An 18,475-nucleotide genomic window follows, 5' to 3' on the forward strand; every position below is an offset into this window, starting at 1 on the left:
TATTTTTAGCTGTAAGTTCTCCATTTTCATGAGAGGTGACAACATAAAAATAAAAAATGACGAGTTTATTTGGGTGGAGCAGTTGTTCTCAGGGGCTTTGAGGTTCTATTCTCATCATAAAGTCCCACATGAATAATCCATCACAGCCATAACCATTAATGTCAAGTGTAGCAGGTTCCTGGCTATTCAAGTGTCAGGTGAAAGAAGGAATTCAGAGATGTTATGCCCTGAGGAGAAAGAAATGCAAAGAGGATTTTGCTGAGTCTTTAACATGGAATTTTGTGTGAATGGCTCTTGTGTGGGAAGCCAAGAATCCGTGTGGGCAGTCATTCTTACATTTGATGTAATCACTTGTGATGGTATTTGTTTCTATTTCAATCTGTATGGTGATGTGTATGACTGTATTGTCTTTATGTGGCAAGGTTTGCTAGCCTGGACATTCAGGGCTTCTGTGAGAAGAGACCAGGAACTGCCCCCGTGTTGCACAGAGCTCTTTCCAGCTGACTCCAAGACAGACCCACTGCTGGCCAAGGCTGGGCCTGTGGGTGATGCTGGTGGCACCTCTGCAATAGCATATTTAAGAAAGGGGGAGAAAGCTGTGCAACAACAGCTGTGAGAGAGGAGAAAACATGAGAGCAACAGACCTGCAGACACCAAGGTCAGTGAAGAAGGATGGGCAGGAGATACTCCAGATGCTGGAGCAGAGATTCCCCTGCAGCCCATGGTACAGAGAGTGGTGAAGCTGGCTGTCCTCCTGCAGCCCATGAACATCAATGGTGGAGCAGATCTCCACCTGCAGCACATGGAGGACCCCACACCAGAGCAGGAGGATGCACCCAAAGGAGGCTGTGACCTCGTGGAGACCCCACACTGGAGCAGGCTCGTGGCAGGACCTGTGGTCCCATGGAGAGAGGAGCTCATGCTGTAGCAGGTTTGCTGACAGGACTTGTGACCCCATGGGGGATCCACCTTGGAGCAGTCTGTTTCTGAAGGACTGCAGCCCATGGGAAGGACCGACATTGAAGAAGTTCATGGGAGGGAGCACATACTGGAGCAGGCAAGAGTGAGAGGAGGAAGGAGGAGTAGAGACAATGTGTGATGAACTGACCCCAACACCCATTCTCTGTCTCCCTGTGCTGCTGAGGGGGAGAAGGTAGAAGAGTCAAGGAATGAAGCTGAGTCTGAGAAGAAGTTTTTTTCTTTAGTTTTGGGTTTTGTTTCTCACTCTTATATTCTGTTATTAATTGGCAATAAATTAAATTAATCTTTCGCAAGTCTGTTTTGCCTATGACAGTAACTGGTGAACAATCTTTCTCTCCTTATCTCAACCCACAAGCTTTTAATCTTATTTTTCCCCCCTGCCCTGTTAAGAAGGGGGAGCGATAGAGCAGCTTGCTGGGAACCTGGTGGCCAGCCAAGGTCAACCCATGCCAATGACAAACCACTCCAGCTCTCCTGTGTGGATTAGTGTTTGTAGACGACTGCTTCCCTACAAAATGAGCCCAGACTACTGGAAACAAGAGTTTCCTGCTTGAAGTAAAATATGAATCCTAACTACCATGTGAAGGATTCATGCTTATGATTTACTTTTTGAGATGTGTAGTGTTACGTGGCTGTGGTCATTTTTGTTTATGTATATTATATAAATTTAATATTTCAGGTGTCTGTCGGTGTTTTTCTAATAGTGCATACAACTAGAGTAAGAAAATACTGGAGCAGTTTGTGAAGAACAGAGGTAGCTGAATAAAAGAAAAATTATTATTAAAATAATACTGAAGGTCTCATAACTGGACTTCTTAACAGAAAGTTCTAAATTCTTAGAATCTAAGTTATTTATCATGGCTATTTAAGAGTATAAAATACGTAGTGGTTATATCGTGGAGCATACATTTATACAGAGACCAAGGCAGATGCAGAGGGCTTGTTAGTCCCTTTCATTACCCCATTTTCATGCTGATGTAATGCTGTTAAGGTCAGTGGAATTACCTGGCAGAGCACTAATGCAGAGACGTGAAGAATTAGGTCATACAACAGCTAGTCTTTCAGCTGAACTTTCCTAAATTCTAAAAAAGTGTATGCATAAGAAAGAGCTCTAGTGTCCCTCAGGAGGCCAAATTCAGTCCTGAATGGAAACAAAAGTGCCCTGATTTCCCTCTGCTTCTCATCGTGTTTTATTAGATGCAGCTTCATGACATAAATCGTAGAATCGTTTCAGTTGGATGAGACCCTCAGGATCATCAAGTCCAAATACAACCTAACCTAACTCTAGCACTAAACCATGTCCTTGAGAACCTCATCTACATGCCTTTTAAACACCTCCAGGGAATGAGGTTAGACATGCACAAAGGCTGTGCTGGGGCTGGGGCAATTTCACCTCTGCACCACCGAAAGGAGGAGTATTTTGCTATTTTTCTTCCACAGGATTGATGCTTAACTGCCAGCATGATCTAATGATTTAAGAAACAGAAACAAGTTCTAAAATGACACTCTACATAACTAGTTTTCCCGAGAGGCTCAGCATGGTGTCAGACAAGTACAAGGGAGATGGTGGGAACTTGTGTTCACAGGAAAGGGGAGACGCATATTGAGGCTGCCTGTATTTACACCACTTTACTGTCAAGTCAAGCTATTTTAATTCTGAAGTGTTGTAACCACATTGTTATGTGATCTGAAGTGCTGGCATGTTGCACTTATTTTAGTTTATCTAGCATGGTATAGATGGTCAAGGAGATATTTCTTTTCCTAGAGGAAGGCTTGCCTGATCTAAAATTAGTCTGCATTTTCAGTGGAATTTTAACAGTTGAATGTAGAATGCTAAAACAACTCAAACGGGAAAACCATACGTTCAGTGGTGTGTCCTTTTTTACCCAAGTAAAACAAATAAACAAATGAATAGTCCCAAATTGCTGAGATATAAACATTTTCATTGCATACTACTGTGAGAAGAAAAGTAGGGGAATTCTAACCAAGCTACTTTGTAAGACAGAAGAGATCCTATCCTAAAGCCAGCTGAGGAACAGTAAGCTGTGCTGGTGAATGGATGTGTAGACACAATCCTTTACGCTGGTACAACACATTTATGTTGTGGTAGTAGTAAGTTTGTAAATGAAAATGAAAAAAAAAAAAAAGTCTTGCATTTCTCCCTCAATATGAAAAAAGATACAATAGAGAGTTCCTTTAAAGTGGATCATTTACTGTATGTGTTCTGTATGTACATTGTTTGCCCATCATTTCAAGAAAGTTATATTGCATGGGCAGAGGGACCTAGAATGTGTTTAGCCTCCATAGGGTCATACGATTTTTCCTTTGGTTCATGATTTAAGCACAAGTGGAATAACAGTATTGCTTTTTAAAGTACTGTTGGCAGAGGAGTCCACTGAAATGAGTAAATTAGTTTATTCCTCGGGGATATAGCTTCAAGTTCTCTGCATTAGTTGTACTGTGTGCTGAAGATTTTCTTAGCAGCCATAATAGATACGGTCTTTTTTTCAATAAAAGAGGAAAGGACTGTTACTAAGCGTTCGTAAAGCTGGGTAAAGGAACTTCAGAGCTGGGAAACTGTGTTCTATAGCTGACATTCGGAAGTAGACTTCGAGGGTGTAAAGTCTTCCATGAGTAAACAGAGTCTCTGCTGTTACAGCTCATCTGTACAATGAGACTAATGAAATACACAACCCATGTTTTTGAAATGTTCTGCTTGCTTCATTTGTGCCAGAATGGGTAAACTCTGTACTTACAAGATGCATCTCACCTGTCAGACTTCTCTAAAGTTAGAGATCTAGAGGTGTAGCTTGATGGTAGTTTCTTTTGACAGCCTTGTGGCTTAGACTTTTGTAAGGTCACCTTTAAATTAAGCAATTCCCAATGCTGGTACCTGGCAAGTTCAGTGGAAGGCCTGAGGTGATGAAGGAAAGGCGAGACTGGGGACACGGAATAGAATAGCTTCAATTGGCAGAGCAATGATAAGAAATGCTTGTCAAACTGCAGTATGGAGCTGTCATCCTAAACCGTATTTGTAGTCAGTGGACACTGTGAGGGGTGATCCAGCTGATTTAGGAACAGAGGACTTACCTTTTGGAAGCAACTGTTCTCCTCGTTAATAAGGGTAATTTTAAAAGGAGGGGTAGGGGAAGTGTCAGAACTTCAGGGGGAAAGACGTACTACCTTTTCCTGACTGGGTTAAAAACAAACAAACAAACAAAAACCTTTGTTGTGATTTATTCACATCTACTCAAAAGTCTAAAGTAGAAAAGTAATCTCGGTTGGAAACTTTTATTTTCTATGTCCATGCATTGTTTATTAAGACAGATCAACTAAAATCACTAGAAACAAGATTAGAGGCTTCTTATGCCAGCTGTTAGGAGGAAGGTGGTGGACATGAGATCATTGTCACTTCTGAAGTGTTGAAAGAAATACAAGAAAGTAAAAATATTTACAAATATTTCAAACAGTGCTTATGAAATTGTGTGTGATAAATTAGATACAGAAGAGGTTGTTTCAAAAGTACTTTAAAACTAAATTTGTGTTTTTGATGTTGATCATCATGTCAGGCTGAGCTTCAGAAAATTTCAGCCCTAAAGTTTGTTAGTTTGTGGTTCAGCTGCATGAGGTCCAGCACAAAAGAAAAGTAATATATTCAGTAAACATTTTTTCTTTCTTTCAAAAAGCTGACTGCAGAGTTGATAGCAGGTTCTATTTGGTGTTATGAATATATAAAAAAATAGATACAGCGTACACAGCAAAAAAGTTCACAGATCACTTCCCTCCATTCATATATGTTCTTATCACATCTCAGTGAATATAGCATCTTCTCTAACTTAGTGTGTTGCCTCCAAAATGCTAGAGTAGTTTGTGTTTCAGAGACCAGTTTCTTTCACATCTCATGGCTTGCTGAAGACTCATGCCTCCCCCCACCCCTTTCTTCTTTGAACTGATCATTTATCTTGTTAGGGAAAAACAGCATATGTGATTATTTCTGGTTATTACACAGCAGTGGAAATCATCCAGTCTCTTCCCCTGGCCTGTGTTCCCAAGGAGCCACCAATTACAGAGTCTGAGTTTTAACCGCTCCTCATAAATCAATGCTATTAAAATCATTAAACAATGATGTAATTTCAATCCAAAGTATAGCTTTATTGCATTTGATTATTAATAATTGTATTAAAATTATAATTTTCTCTGAAGTATTTTAGTGGGGGTTTTTAATATCCGCATCCAGCTGCTCTTTATCACTCAATGTATATCCTCTGAGTGTCTTCGGCTCACATCTGCTGACGTGATGGACTCTTACCGTGCCAGTGAAGAGCCTTGTGAAGAGCAATGTGGCTCTGGGACTGGGACTGGATTCTGCTTCACTTAGTGACAGCACAGCTATCAGCTCAAAGCTTTCTCTGTGGAATCTGACAGAGTAATGACAATGGAAGGTCCAGAAAAAAGAACAGCTGGGGCTGCCAATCCCAGACTGGGATGGAAGCCCTGAGGGTAGAAAACTCATCTTTTGTCTGAGCACATTAGATGTGGGAGACATTAAGAGAAAATCAGCCTGTATTTCCATTACACCTTTTCAAAGTTAGAGTACACCTTGATCAATTCTGACTGAATTTCTGTCTCAGGATGTTCTTCTCAAAATTATTTTCCACTTACTTCCTTTGTGCAAGTGGAATCTCTTTTTTTCTTGAATATACTAGCCAAAGATATATTAATATTAATGGATTATGGAAGCCATGTGTCAGGTTTCAGATACGTCTAATAAGAATGGAATCTAAATCTTTTTTAGCACTAAATCTGCCTTGTAGTCTCAAACATCAAACGTTAATTGTAAAAAGGTGCTCTAGCATTTCCCAGTGCATGTGAGCATGTCCATATCTATGTGTTGATGTATATATATCAACTTATGATTATGAAGTTTTGTTTCCAATTTCATACCTATTTGTGTTTCGTCCTCTAGTTGATCCAATTTGTATGCATATTTTAGTAAAAGAGATTCTAAAGGAATTTAAGAAAAACATTATGTCAAGTACAGAAAAGATAGTTTCGAGATACAGGTTAGTAACAGGACATTATAAATGGGGTTTATTTTAATTTCCCAGCTATAATGTTAAAGCTGGTTAGTATGAAATCCTCTCTTTTCTTCCATCCACACACTTATTATTCTGTAGCTGGCTCTGCATAACTTGATTATGTTATGTTTTCAGGGCTGTTGCTGGAGTTGACGGAGACCCTGATTTAGTTCATATGGAAATCCAGGACCCCAGTGGAGGTATGCAAATGAAATGTGATCAATTGATACCCTAGTGTATAGACATTTCTCTTTGTTTTAAAGAGTACTTTTTGATTACTTTTAAAACTAGGCAGAAGAGAAACTGTGCGCGTCAAATTCTCTGTTTATCTGTAGTCAGCAAAGCTGTCCTGTTATGTAAAAATACAGTATAATTTAAAATTTACTTGTTTTCCACTCTAAAATGAATTGATGTCAAGATGCTATGCTCCATTGAAAATGTCCATTAATAGTGCAATTTATTCTGGCAGTTAAACATTGAACGTTTTTTCCTGATTTGCAAATAAAACTGGCAATGTAATGTTAGTGCTGGGTAAGTGTCTGTTAAAGTGAACCGTTCCATATGTCAGTCCTGCTGCACTAAGCACCCTCTCTCAGAATTTCATCATGTTAGGATATCCAGTATACTTTGCGACTTCAAAAGGAAAATAAATGAAAAAGCAGATTAGCAGTCAAGATGTGCTGTACTAAAGAGTCACCATGATTCCGAAAGCTGGTATAGTTTCTTATTACAAATTACACTCTTGAAATATAATATAATATAATATAATTCCTTGAATTGGATCATCTAAGTTCCTCTGCACTCTTTAGAAATGAGTTATAAAGAACGCACAGTTCGACTTTCCCTTATCAAGAAGCTTTTCTTCATTTCAGCCCTATTAAAAAATGAAAGTTGCCATGTTAAAACCTGGGTGACGAAGTTTCTAAATCTTAGCAGTGAGATTTCTGAGACTTGGTGAGCCCTACACAGCCCCATCAACTGCTCTGTTTAGAGACAGGGTAAGAAAATTCTTCAGGAGCTATTTATTTTTATTTTATTTTATTTATTTTTTATTTATTTAACAGAAACAGCAGAAAAAGTAAAACTCTCATTAAATAGCTCCTGGCTGGGTTCTCAAAACACTTTTTGCACTTAAGGTCAGTACAGGCATCGCCATTGAGTGGAAACAGCATCTCTGTACTACCTGTCTGATAAAGAACTATAATACTAGTTATGTGAATGATGAATAGCTGCAAGACATTTCCATGGCCCATTGCTGTGCATGCTCAAATATCCTTCTGGTGGTGATTTGGACATCAGCAGGAGAACTTGGATTGACTCTGACTGCCTCTTAAGCAGATCCAGATTTTAAAACAAATATTTGTATCTACTATACTGGTTTGACCTTTTCTAATTGAAATCCATAAAGTGTGAAGTGCGTTTTCTGTCACACTGTAATGTGAAGGACTTCCCTGTAATGTGAAGTAATGAAGGACGTGCATGGGGTGAGTTGTTCAGATTTTCATACTGTATCTGGAGCATGTTGAGAATTGATGATCTGAACACTGGATTGTATGTGTAACATTTCTCTCCCTGCACTTCGGACAGTCACTCAAATACTTTGTGCTCAAAAGCTTATGAGGAAAGGTGAGCTATACAAAGCTTTGAAGCCAGGAGAAGGTCTTTGGGCCACAGTTGGTGTAAGGTATTATCATCATCTCACTGATAAAGCAGATTGCATCAAAACTGCAGTGATGCTGTTCTAACAATCTAGGCAGAGAGAATTTTCCTTGCCCGTTGTTCGCGGGAGAGGAAGAGAAAGGCCATAGCCTCCGCTAATGTAAATCAGTCCAGGCTTTTTCAGCAGGGTATTAACTCTGAATATAGAAGTCCTGCCCCAACAGATCAGTTCCAATAGTGTGTTAATAGCATGTCTTAACTTTCCTATAGAGCTTTGAAAATAGCCTTTAAAATTCTGCACGCTGTCTATTAAATGGAGTCTGATTCTCTTCTCACCCAGCACAATTTTATACCAGGGCTGATCTATTGATTTCAGTTATGTTGTGTCAGGCTGCCGTTTCTCCATGTGAATAATTCGGCTCTGTGCATAGGTTAAGTGAGAAAAGAGGCTCATTCTATTATCCCCACCCATGAATGTCTCATTCATCTAACCCCTAATCTCTCTGGACCAGCAGAATTTGGATAATAACAGGCTGCCTCCCGGGAATGATGTGAACTGTAAGCAGTTAATATATTCTGAGTACATTGGAGACTGAAAAAACTCTTGTGTGAGAGTTTAATATAATAATTTTACAACTAACTCACCTGGCAAAGGCAGCGCTTTCACTACATGAATAACATTTTATACCACTTGCTTCTTTTTGTCTTGATAGCCCTGTCATATGTTTCTGTCTCTCTTCCCTCAGGTTATCGCTACATCACTTGCCAGATTCAAAATTGCTCTGATAAGACAATGACAGTCCAGTTTGCTGGTGGCACTGATCGGGATTCTCTGACTGTGCAGGATGACTACATATTTCTTCAGGTATTGCCACTTTCTGGAGAGACAGCCCATTTTCATATTCAAAAGTAAAATCTTAAAGAGTGCAGCAACACTGTAATTTGGATGTATGGAAAAACCTGTTCCAGAGCATGAATAATGATTTATGATTTTTTACATGGAACAAAGCGTTACCTTATCCGTCTGACCAAGCAGATTGCGTGGTTCCAGGTAACTTTTTATAAAACTTGTGTGTTAGGTAGATTGCGACCCTTCTGTTCTTATGCTTACAACCTCTTCTGGGTTCTTTCCAGTACCTCCATAGGACAAAAAAGTTCCCTGAGAAGAGCAGCCAAAGAAAGCCACTGACAGAGTAGTGGCTCAGCTTTTTCATATGGATTCTCCTTTGAAGAGTTTTTGCTGGGAAAGAACTTATATGGCTGTGCTTGGGAAGCAAAAGGGCTGAAATGACCATAGCTGAGGAGCTTCAGCAATTTAGAATAGACTCATAGAATCATTTGGGTTGGAAAAGACCCTTAGATCACCAAGTCCAACTGTAAACCTAACACTGCCAGGTCCACCTCTAAACCATGTCCATAAACACTTTTCTGCAACTTCTGATGGTCCAAATTATATTTGGGTTATTTCATTCACAAACTGCAAGACCTGTGTGCAGAAACCTGGGCTAGAACTCCATCAGCCTTATGGCAGCAATGCAGTTCAGGCACACTTGAAAATTTCGGTTTATGTGCTTGGGACAGGTTGTGATTTGAATCTATCAGTTACAAACTTCTCAAAGAACAGTTATGTCTTTCCTGTTCTTAAGATTTTACTAGGGACATTGCTTATACTTTCTTCAGTGGCTGGCTATCATTTTTCTTTTGCTTTGTGTCATGGTTTAACCCGAGCTAGCATTACAACCATGATAGCCGCTCACTTGGCCCCTGTCTTACCCTCCTCCACCACTGCCCCAGTAGGGCAGAGGATCAAAGGGAAGGGAGAAACTTGGATTGAGATAAACATAGTTTAATAAAATAACAAAATATTAATACTCTACCAGTATATATATAAAAAACAGAAATAAAAGATACTCAAGACAATTCTTCACAAACACGTTGAGCAGCCAGTCCTAGGAAACAGCCCAATCCCAGCAGCTGATCGCAAAGAGAGAAAAAATGCAGAAAAGCCCAGAGGCCTCTGCAGAACAGCAAACGTCCTGCACAGACCTCCCCCGGCTGCGCCCCAGAGAGAGCAAGAGTGAGAAGAGCAGAACCGGAAGGTCCCAACTCTCCTTAAATAATTAGCATGATGCTAATGGGATGGAATACTCTTATTGATCAATCTGGATGTCAGTCAAGCTCTGCTCCATCTCTGCCTGCCCCCCACCCCCTCACTTCCTCGCTGTCTCACACCTGTGGGCAGAGCACTCAGAGTGTCCTTGGCTCTCAGACCATGGCAATTAAAAATATTAACTCTGTGCTGGGGTGTTACCTGCTTGTTCTCAATCTAAGTCCAAATAATGAGCATGCTAGCTATGAAAAAGAAAGGTTTCTAACTGCACAAAGAAAATTAACCCATTTTCAGTCAAACCGGCACACTTTGATATGATTTGTTTGTTGCAAGGCTTGTCTATTTATTGACTTTTGCAGGAAAAGCAATATCATGCCAATGGACAGGTCTCCGAACCGCTGCATTGGTGTACAGCAGATTGGCTTCTTGGCAGCTTTCTACCCTTGTGGCTGTTTCTTCCAGAAGGATTTGTAGATTAATAACAACACAAAATATCTGTCCTTTTCCTTTTTGACACAGCGGTTTCAAGGGCCTACATACCTTAGAACATTTAGCACCACAAAGAAACAGCAAGATAGATTTGTGAAAGAAGTTTTGAATTAAAGTAGGCATTTTTCAGGTCAGGTCTAGCACTCATAGCACTCGTTTTGCTCAAAGGTATTATTATCTGTAGCTCCCCCTCAGGCAAACTGTAAAATCCATTTTATGGTGTGTAGATGGTGAGAAGTGCTTCTCACCATGTGAACTTCCAGACTGCTGTGCTCAGCAAAATACTGGCTGCTTCCTCTTCAGGAGTTTTGTTTAGACAATCATCTTGTATAATTGCATCTTGAGCTGTTGTTCTATCTCATGCCAGGCATGGGCAGACACAAAATCGAAGCGCAACCTAGAAATGGACACATAAAGTAATAGACAGTTGGTACTACTAAAATGATGCCATTGTTAATGTAGCCTCTGTAGATGTGAGACATGTCAATGCCATTAGATGAGATGTGCTTGTATTCCATAAAAAGGCTAAACATCTCCTCCTCCTTCAGGCTTATCTGCAGTAAATCACAGTATGTAGTACACACCCCTGTTATTGCTAAGTTAGTTTACAGGTAGCCATGTTGATATTAGTTGACGATAGAAGGTAACTCTGAGATTCTGTAGTCACATCTGAAGTGCAGCCACCCCTGAGGTGTGATGCAGGACACTGCGTACCTGTTCCAGAGAAACCACACAGCAGCTGCACATATGAGCAACAGCCTATTTCGGAAACAATGTGGAAATTCTTTTATCGCTAGACTAAAATATTGCTATATAACTTAGAATATTACTATATAAGTTAGAATCAGACCAGGGGCTCCTCTTAATATCACAGCAATATCTATCAGAAGGAAGATGGTACAGAATTACCTCTGCAAAAAGAGGGGACAGATTGAGACTGTCTTATTGCCCCTGGCATCACTCATATCCTCATAGGTGTGCAGCTGTGAATCGAAGCATTGCAGGTCTCTACTGCTAATACTGGCCTAAATCTCTTATCGTCATAGAGGAAGATCTCAACTCCATTGGATATATGGATATATGGATATATATGTGGATATATGTCTATATCCACAAAGATCAGGAACTTTCTGATACTCATTTCTTTACCAGTTTGCACTGACAGTCAGGTTCAGAGGTGATTTTAGTAGGAGGATTAAAGTTTGAACACTGTTTTTAAGCATAGACCAATCTATAATGTCAGTGAGGCTTGCTGCTTCAATTCCAATTCTCTGCTGCCTTGCATCAACTTCAGTCATTTAAAATGAGTGACATAAAAGAAATGCATAATGAACAAGAAGGCTATGAAAAGATGGATAAGACTGCTATTTAACACTAATTAAATAAATGGTGAGGTTTTTGGTTTAATTCATCATTTAACAAATCACATTCCTAAAGGGCATCACATTCTTTCAACCACAAAAAAGCAAATTGATTTAAAGGAAGTGTGGAAATTATAACAATGTTAAATGCTTTGATATCTTTAAAATATTCAGGCAGGTGGACCTGTGGACCTGCTGTCATGCATCAACTCTATTTTTACGAAGCCAAGTTTGCATGCTTCAGGAGAGGCTGTTTTCCACATCAGGTTCCCTTTTTAAGCACAATAGTTGAGGAGAAAAACAGTGAGATAAAGGCAGGATTTTCAATGGATTTCCTCAGTCAAAGAAAGAAGATGAGTCTGTCTGTGCTTCTTTTCCACAATTCAGTTTGTTATGGACAACCAGAGAAACATTTTCCACATTTCTTTTCACTTCTTCCATTTTCTTTTCATACCTCTCCATTCCTGCAAAGCAGCCACCCTTTATAAACTTAGTTAAAATAACTGAATAGCCATTGCCTTGCTGATCTTCTGGGGGGAAAAAACATGGAAAAAATGTGAAATATTATTTACCAAAGGCTAAAACCTTTGCTAATCTAATTCAATGGTTCTCAAAAGGCTTAGTTGGAAATGTGCTGATTTATATATGAGCACAGATTTTGGTGTTACATTACTGATTGGAGAAAAACTAGGGTAGCTGTTAGTTGAGTATTTTAATTGATGTTTATTTGAAATCTTCCTTTTGGTAGTTTAGAGCAATGTTTGCATTGGGTTATTTTTTTGCAAATATGGTAAAAGTCTTAAAATGACCAGTGTACCTGCTGTTACAAAGAGGCAAAAGTGGCTGCTGGGTAATAGTCATACTGCAGTGCTCCTTTCAATGCGTGTTTCCATTGGCTTTCTTTGGTGAAAATCTTCGTAAGCTCCTGAAGATTTTACATAAAACCTAATCCTGGGGACATTGTCACTGTCTCAGATATCACCCAAGACAGATGAAATGCTAATAAGAAGGAACTAAGTAACATTTTTTCTTCCTAAAGAAGGGAAGAACATAAGAGTTTGAGTCTATTTTCTCACATGCAGTAGAAGTAATAGCTACATATTTCAGCTGCAGCTTAAAAAGAATAGTCTTCTATTGTAGACTGTTTAGATTTAAGATAAACTATCACAGGGTTCTATTTTGCCTTTGTATAGACAACAGCAGCAAATCGGACGAAGTATTACGTGTCTTACCGTCGCAATGGCTTTGTACAGATGAAGTTGCCAAAATATGCATTGCCAAAAGTAAGTACACAATTTTTTTCTTTCTATTTATATATGTATTTTTATGTATATATTTTTGTTCTTCTCCTTCTACCTAAACTTGCTTTCTTCTTTTTTAACCTCATCATTCTGAGATCATAGTTTCTTCTTGCAAATATTTCTGAATCTTATTTGTGGTATATTCTTACCTTACTGTTTTTATTCCAGGAAAGTAATAGCTCATAAACCATGGAGGGCAAGAACATAGGATAGCTTATTTGTCATCAGTTACCACAAGAGTTTTTGAGCAGTGCTACACACCCAATGGCAATGTAATGATGTTGAACAAGTGTTCTTTCAAGAATCAATTACAGTTTAATTCCACATGGTGCTTTCTAGTCTAAGCATGAATAGTAATATAAGGGAATTTTACCAGTTGATTGTGCTCTATTTCATTAAACAATCCCAATATGGACTTTAATTACTTAACAGAATGGCAGGGCTTGTTGAGAGGTTCCTTCAGTCAAGCATATTTTTATAGTGACAGGGTTTCTATATTTGCATAGTAAATTAGCAATAAAGCACAGACAGATATTTACATGTGATCTAAATGATGCAGCTGAAGTTTTGTGCTGCATTTAATGTGTTCCATAACTTTATGTATAGTTACAAGGCTTCTGCAATCCTGAAGAAAAATGACTTGGAGGTTTTAAACAGCCGACTAGATAAAGCCCTGTGTAACCTGGTCTGGCCTCTCAGCTCACCCTGATCCCAGCAGGAGGTCAGTCTAGAGACCGCCTGAGGTTCCTGCCTTTTCATGTAATTCTATGTGATTCCATCACTTAGTAGAGAACTAAGACATGCCTTGAAACGCATAGGTTTAATTTATTACTCATCTAATGAGGGACAGTGGAGTACAATGTGTTTCCTCCATATGTTGTTATTGGTCTAAAACAAATAATGTGTTTAGTTGATTTTTCATTTTTTATTTAAAAAATGTCACGGTCTGTAGTTTCCTTGTTTATTTAAATATACAGCATATTAACAAAACTCTCAAATAAAATTATCAGATATTATGTGGGATATGCTTCCGGTAACACAATGGAAATAACTAGAGATGTATAGCCAAGGACAGTAAGTATATCAACTCTTCCACATAATTTTTGCAGTGTTCTTAAGGCCTTCAGTGTAGCCTGCTTTCCTGTGAAAATGTGCAGTTGGGAAGACAACAGGAGAATATCCCATTCTAAATGTTAAAACATGCCAGATGTGCACACCTGGAGGGAGCGCAGCCCTTGGGCAGCGCCTGATGGGGCAGGGACACCCCAAGGGGCTGCACCCCATGGATGACCTATGCTGGGGCAGAAGAAAAGTAAGGAGCAATGGAGGAAAGCAAAGAATAAGCAAGGAGAGCAGAAAGAAACCCTTCTGCAGGTGACTCCAACCTCCTGCACAGCCCATTGCCTCATTGAAGTAGTTGTGAGGAATCATATTAAAACAAGGTAGAAACAAGAGTAGGAAGCAGAGAGAAGTATTTAATTCTGATACTGGAGAAGTGGGAGGGAGGATGTTTCTCTAAATGTTTAATTATTTTTTCAAATATCCAAATTAGTGATTGAAAGTGTGTGTTAGCCGGTAATAAATTAAATCACGTAAAGATTGCTAAGTTGCAAATATTTTGCCCGTAGCATATTTCCTAAAGAGGTGTCAGCACATTAGTGCCAGTGTTGACAATGCTAACTTGTGTGGAAAAAGCTTGTCTGTTGGGAAATTGAAGGGCAGAAATCTTGTGAGGGAGACCTGGACATTTCTTCCTTCTGCTTCAGGATGGCCTCTGCAGTAATCTGTACCTTTGCATTGCAGTTTTCTTCTCATGCCCAGTGATCTACCACAGTTGGCCAATGCAGCACTGTTTGTACTTCCTGATACTGCCACCACGTAGAAGATGGACCCACTAACTCAAATTTTTAGGAGTTGCACAAAGTGTAATGATTATAGGCAGTAGTCCATATTCCATGTGTGGTTGATTACTTCAAGATTCAGGAAAGTTATTTTTTTAAATAAAAGTTGGGTGTGTACTATAACTCCTTAATAATATGTGCCTCTGTTTTAAATATCAATATTACAGTACACTATATTAATAAGAGGCATGTTATTTGGCTTCAAATCTAGCTCCCTGACACATCTCAGTAAATGGGTGGAGGTTGTCAGAACTCAAGAACTATATGAGATGCTTGTCCAGTTCTTGGAGGCATCCATGTTTGTAATAGGTGAGCTTGCATCAGTTGTGAACAACACTAGCAAATCAAATGTTATGGGAGTGCTGAAGACACAGCACACAGTGGAGGACCTAGATCTCTGTCTGATGGAGCTTAGTGTGGCAGCAAAACACATTTAAGAAGTCCTCCCTAGTCATTCATTTCTACTACTCTTCTGCAATCCATTGTGACCTGTGTTGTGTTTGCAGGACTGCAGTATAACCAAGAGCAGTGCAGCAATCTCAGTGAAAAATAACCATGAAAAAAACAATTTGTTTTTCAAAAAGGCAGATCAAGAGCCAATTTCATTGTAATGAAGAAGCGTCCTTCTGGGGTGAAAATACTGAGTCTTAAAAGTGCTTTAGTAGAGGAAGACCCACCATATCTGTGAGCTGAATCCAAATTAGAAACTGACCTCAACTTCTTAATGGTGTTGGTGATTATGTATTTCAAGAAGTGCCAAGGAAAGTGACAGATATGCTAGGTTTTGAAGGTTTCATATGATAACTGAGTGCCTTTCTGGGAGATTTGCACTAACCTTCTAGATTTTATTTGCTCCCCTTGCATCTTATAAAATATATATAAATAATTGTTGGAAATTCTCTGATTGGAAAGATAGCAGATAGTGAACTAAGGGATCTAATAATCACTTCCAGCCTTAAAATCCATTAATCTGTAAACAGTGCTTAATTTACTGGCCATATGCTCTTACTCAGTGCATTTCTGACATACTTGAAAAACATCAGTCATAATTCACAGAATCACAGAATGGTTGGGTTTGGAAGGGACCTCTGGAGATCATCTAGTCCAACTCACCTGCTAGAGCAGGTTCACCGGAGCAGATTGCACAGAATTGCATCCAGGTGGGTTTGAGTGTCTCCAGAGAAGGAGCCACAACCTCCTCGGGCAGCCTGTTCCAGGGCTCTGGCACCCTCAAAGTAAAGAAGTTTCTCATACTCAGATGGAACCAGTCTGTGCCCATTGCTCCTCAGCCTATTGTTAGGCACCACTGAAAGAAGTTTGGTCCCATCCTCTTGACACCCACCCTTGAGATATTTATAACCTTTGATAAGATCCCCTCTCCTTCTTCTCTTCTCCAGGCTGAACAGACCCAGCTCTCTCAGTCTCTCCTTATAAGAAAGATGCTCCACACCCCTAATCATCTTGGTAGCCCATTGCTGGACTCCATCCAGTCATTCCTTGTCCTTCTTAAACTGGGGAGCCCAGAACTGGACACAGAACTCCAGATGTGGCTATTTTGGCTTTTGTGTTAGCAAGAGTTAGCATTCTTTATTCCTAAGTACACAGAGACATCACGTAGAGTTACTGGAGTCAAAAGTAAGGTTGAAGTTCAGAAAGTTTACCTACAGAGTGCTTCTGGTCAATATTCTCCCCAGTTTTTTAACAAGCTGAGCAACTGGAGATGCCAATTGAGCACGTGATTTTCACTAGTTTGTCAGGGAAAAAAAAAACCACAAAAACCTAAATATTTCACATGTTTAAAAATATACCAATATACTGGTGTTTCTGTCATATGTAGTCTGGATTGTTTGAAATAGTGCCACGTGCTGAATTCTTTGTCTTGGAAAAAAATTTTTTGTTTATTTATCTTTTTTCTTTTCTTGCTAAGCAGATTAACCCCAGGCTTCACTGAATAAATAAATTAGAAGTTAATGGTTCATTTTGGATAGAATGAACAGCAAGCTAGGAACAGGATGACTGTGTCATTTGGAAAAGGATGGTTTTGTGTTCTTCCTAGTTCAGACAGTACCCAATGAGTGGAACAAAATAAACTGTATCTCTTTAGCATTTTGATGATGCCCCCAAGAGAGGTTTCTTGAGTATCTGCGCACAAAAGAACTAGAAATTTCACTAAGAGGGCTGGGAAGCCAGACATCCATTACAGCAGTGGTGAAAGTGAGAGATTTTAACCTCTTCTGTAAAAGATACATTTTTTTGAAGTGATTTAATACCTTCACATTACAGCAGAATTTTTAGAAACTGATGTAAATAAGGACACAGCTCTGAAATTTTTCATCACTCCATTTTTCAGTGAGAGTCATCGGAGTGCGGTAGAAGTGTATTTTCCAATCCAGTTTGAACAGCAGAGAATAGATTCATATGAACAAATTACTGATGAAATTTTGCAAAAAGCACGATATCAGCAAAGGCACTGGTACATTAAGAGTACATCTAGAACACATGGCTAGGGAGTTGCTACTTTTATGGTGGTAAGAGATAAACAGAATGAAAGAATTTATAAAGAATTTGGGTTTTAATTTTGATTAAAAGCAATAGTTTCTGAAGGAACTGCATTTCAGAGTACTAGATGCTGCCTAACCAGGAGATGAAGTGCGTCCTGAAGTAGGCTATATTTAATTTTTCTCAAAAGCATTGAATGAGGCTTCAAAAAAATCTCTTTCCAAGTGGTCTTTTAAAGTGCTTTGTGCGACTGGGCAGAGTTTTTGAGCAGTGATTGTGTACAAGGAAGGAAAACTGTAGCCAAGTCAGAAGATGCTACAGACTGATGAAGGATTTGTCTAACAACATTCAGAGAGCTGTGCTGGAAAACCAGGATCCAGCCTCAGGGAACAGTGCTGGGCTCCCGAGATATTATGCTGTTGTGGCACAGATGCATTTCACGGTGATTTTATATATGGAGATAGAATGAATTTTCAGACTGAGTAATTACAAAATGTTATTGATGTCTCATTTCCCTTTCAATATGAAGAGGTTGAAAATCTGCCAAAAAAATGATTCAGTTGCTTTATATTGTTTGTATTTGCATTTGTGCTTTTATTTGTCCAAATGTACCCCAGGGAGAAACACAGAAAAGGATAAATGTTTGTGTTTGGACATATCTCAAGGCCTCCTTACTTGTGAATCAAAGACTGCTAAAAGCAGCTTCCAGCCCAGCTTTACATGTGCTAAGTTTCTAGGCTCCAGCTCCACAGTGCCACTTAGGTCATCTTTGTGTAACACATCATAGCTCCATATCTGTGCAGAGCTGTTGGGGGCCATCTAATGATCAGAATTTGGATTTTTTGTTTAGCTTTTTTCCATGCTGTTGAGATTTTTAGCAGCATGTTTGATGTGGACACTACATTGAATCACACATCTGTCTCCGGTGTTTCGCAGGAGCCAAGTGCTGGCGGCTGCCAGGCAGGGTGGGAGGAAAGGTTGGTGAAACCACAGTAAAGGCTGCCTGCGTGCTCCCCAAAAAAGAAGGGGAAATTTGGAGGTGTTGTTTTAAAAATGAAATGATTTTTAGACAATATTCCATTTAACCGAGATTGCT

General features: G+C 39.3%; 1 protein-coding gene across 1 annotated transcript in view; it reads left to right on the forward strand.

The window, feature by feature from the left end:
• Positions 1 to 18,475, forward strand: part of SORCS2 (sortilin related VPS10 domain containing receptor 2) — a gene marked incomplete at both ends in the record, with an annotated part of 545,731 nt that overhangs the window by 451,940 nt on the left and 75,316 nt on the right. Inside the window, 3 exons of the mRNA XM_080344448.1 lie at positions 6,195 to 6,259; positions 8,465 to 8,583; positions 12,872 to 12,961. Of these exons, the coding sequence (XP_080200574.1) occupies positions 6,195 to 6,259; positions 8,465 to 8,583; positions 12,872 to 12,961 (274 nt within the window). The remainder of the gene's footprint in view (positions 1 to 6,194; positions 6,260 to 8,464; positions 8,584 to 12,871; positions 12,962 to 18,475) is intronic.

This window comes from Nesoenas mayeri, assembly GCF_963082525.1.
Source record: "Nesoenas mayeri genome assembly, chromosome: 4".
In the NCBI taxonomy this organism is placed as follows: Eukaryota; Metazoa; Chordata; class Aves; order Columbiformes; family Columbidae; genus Nesoenas; species Nesoenas mayeri.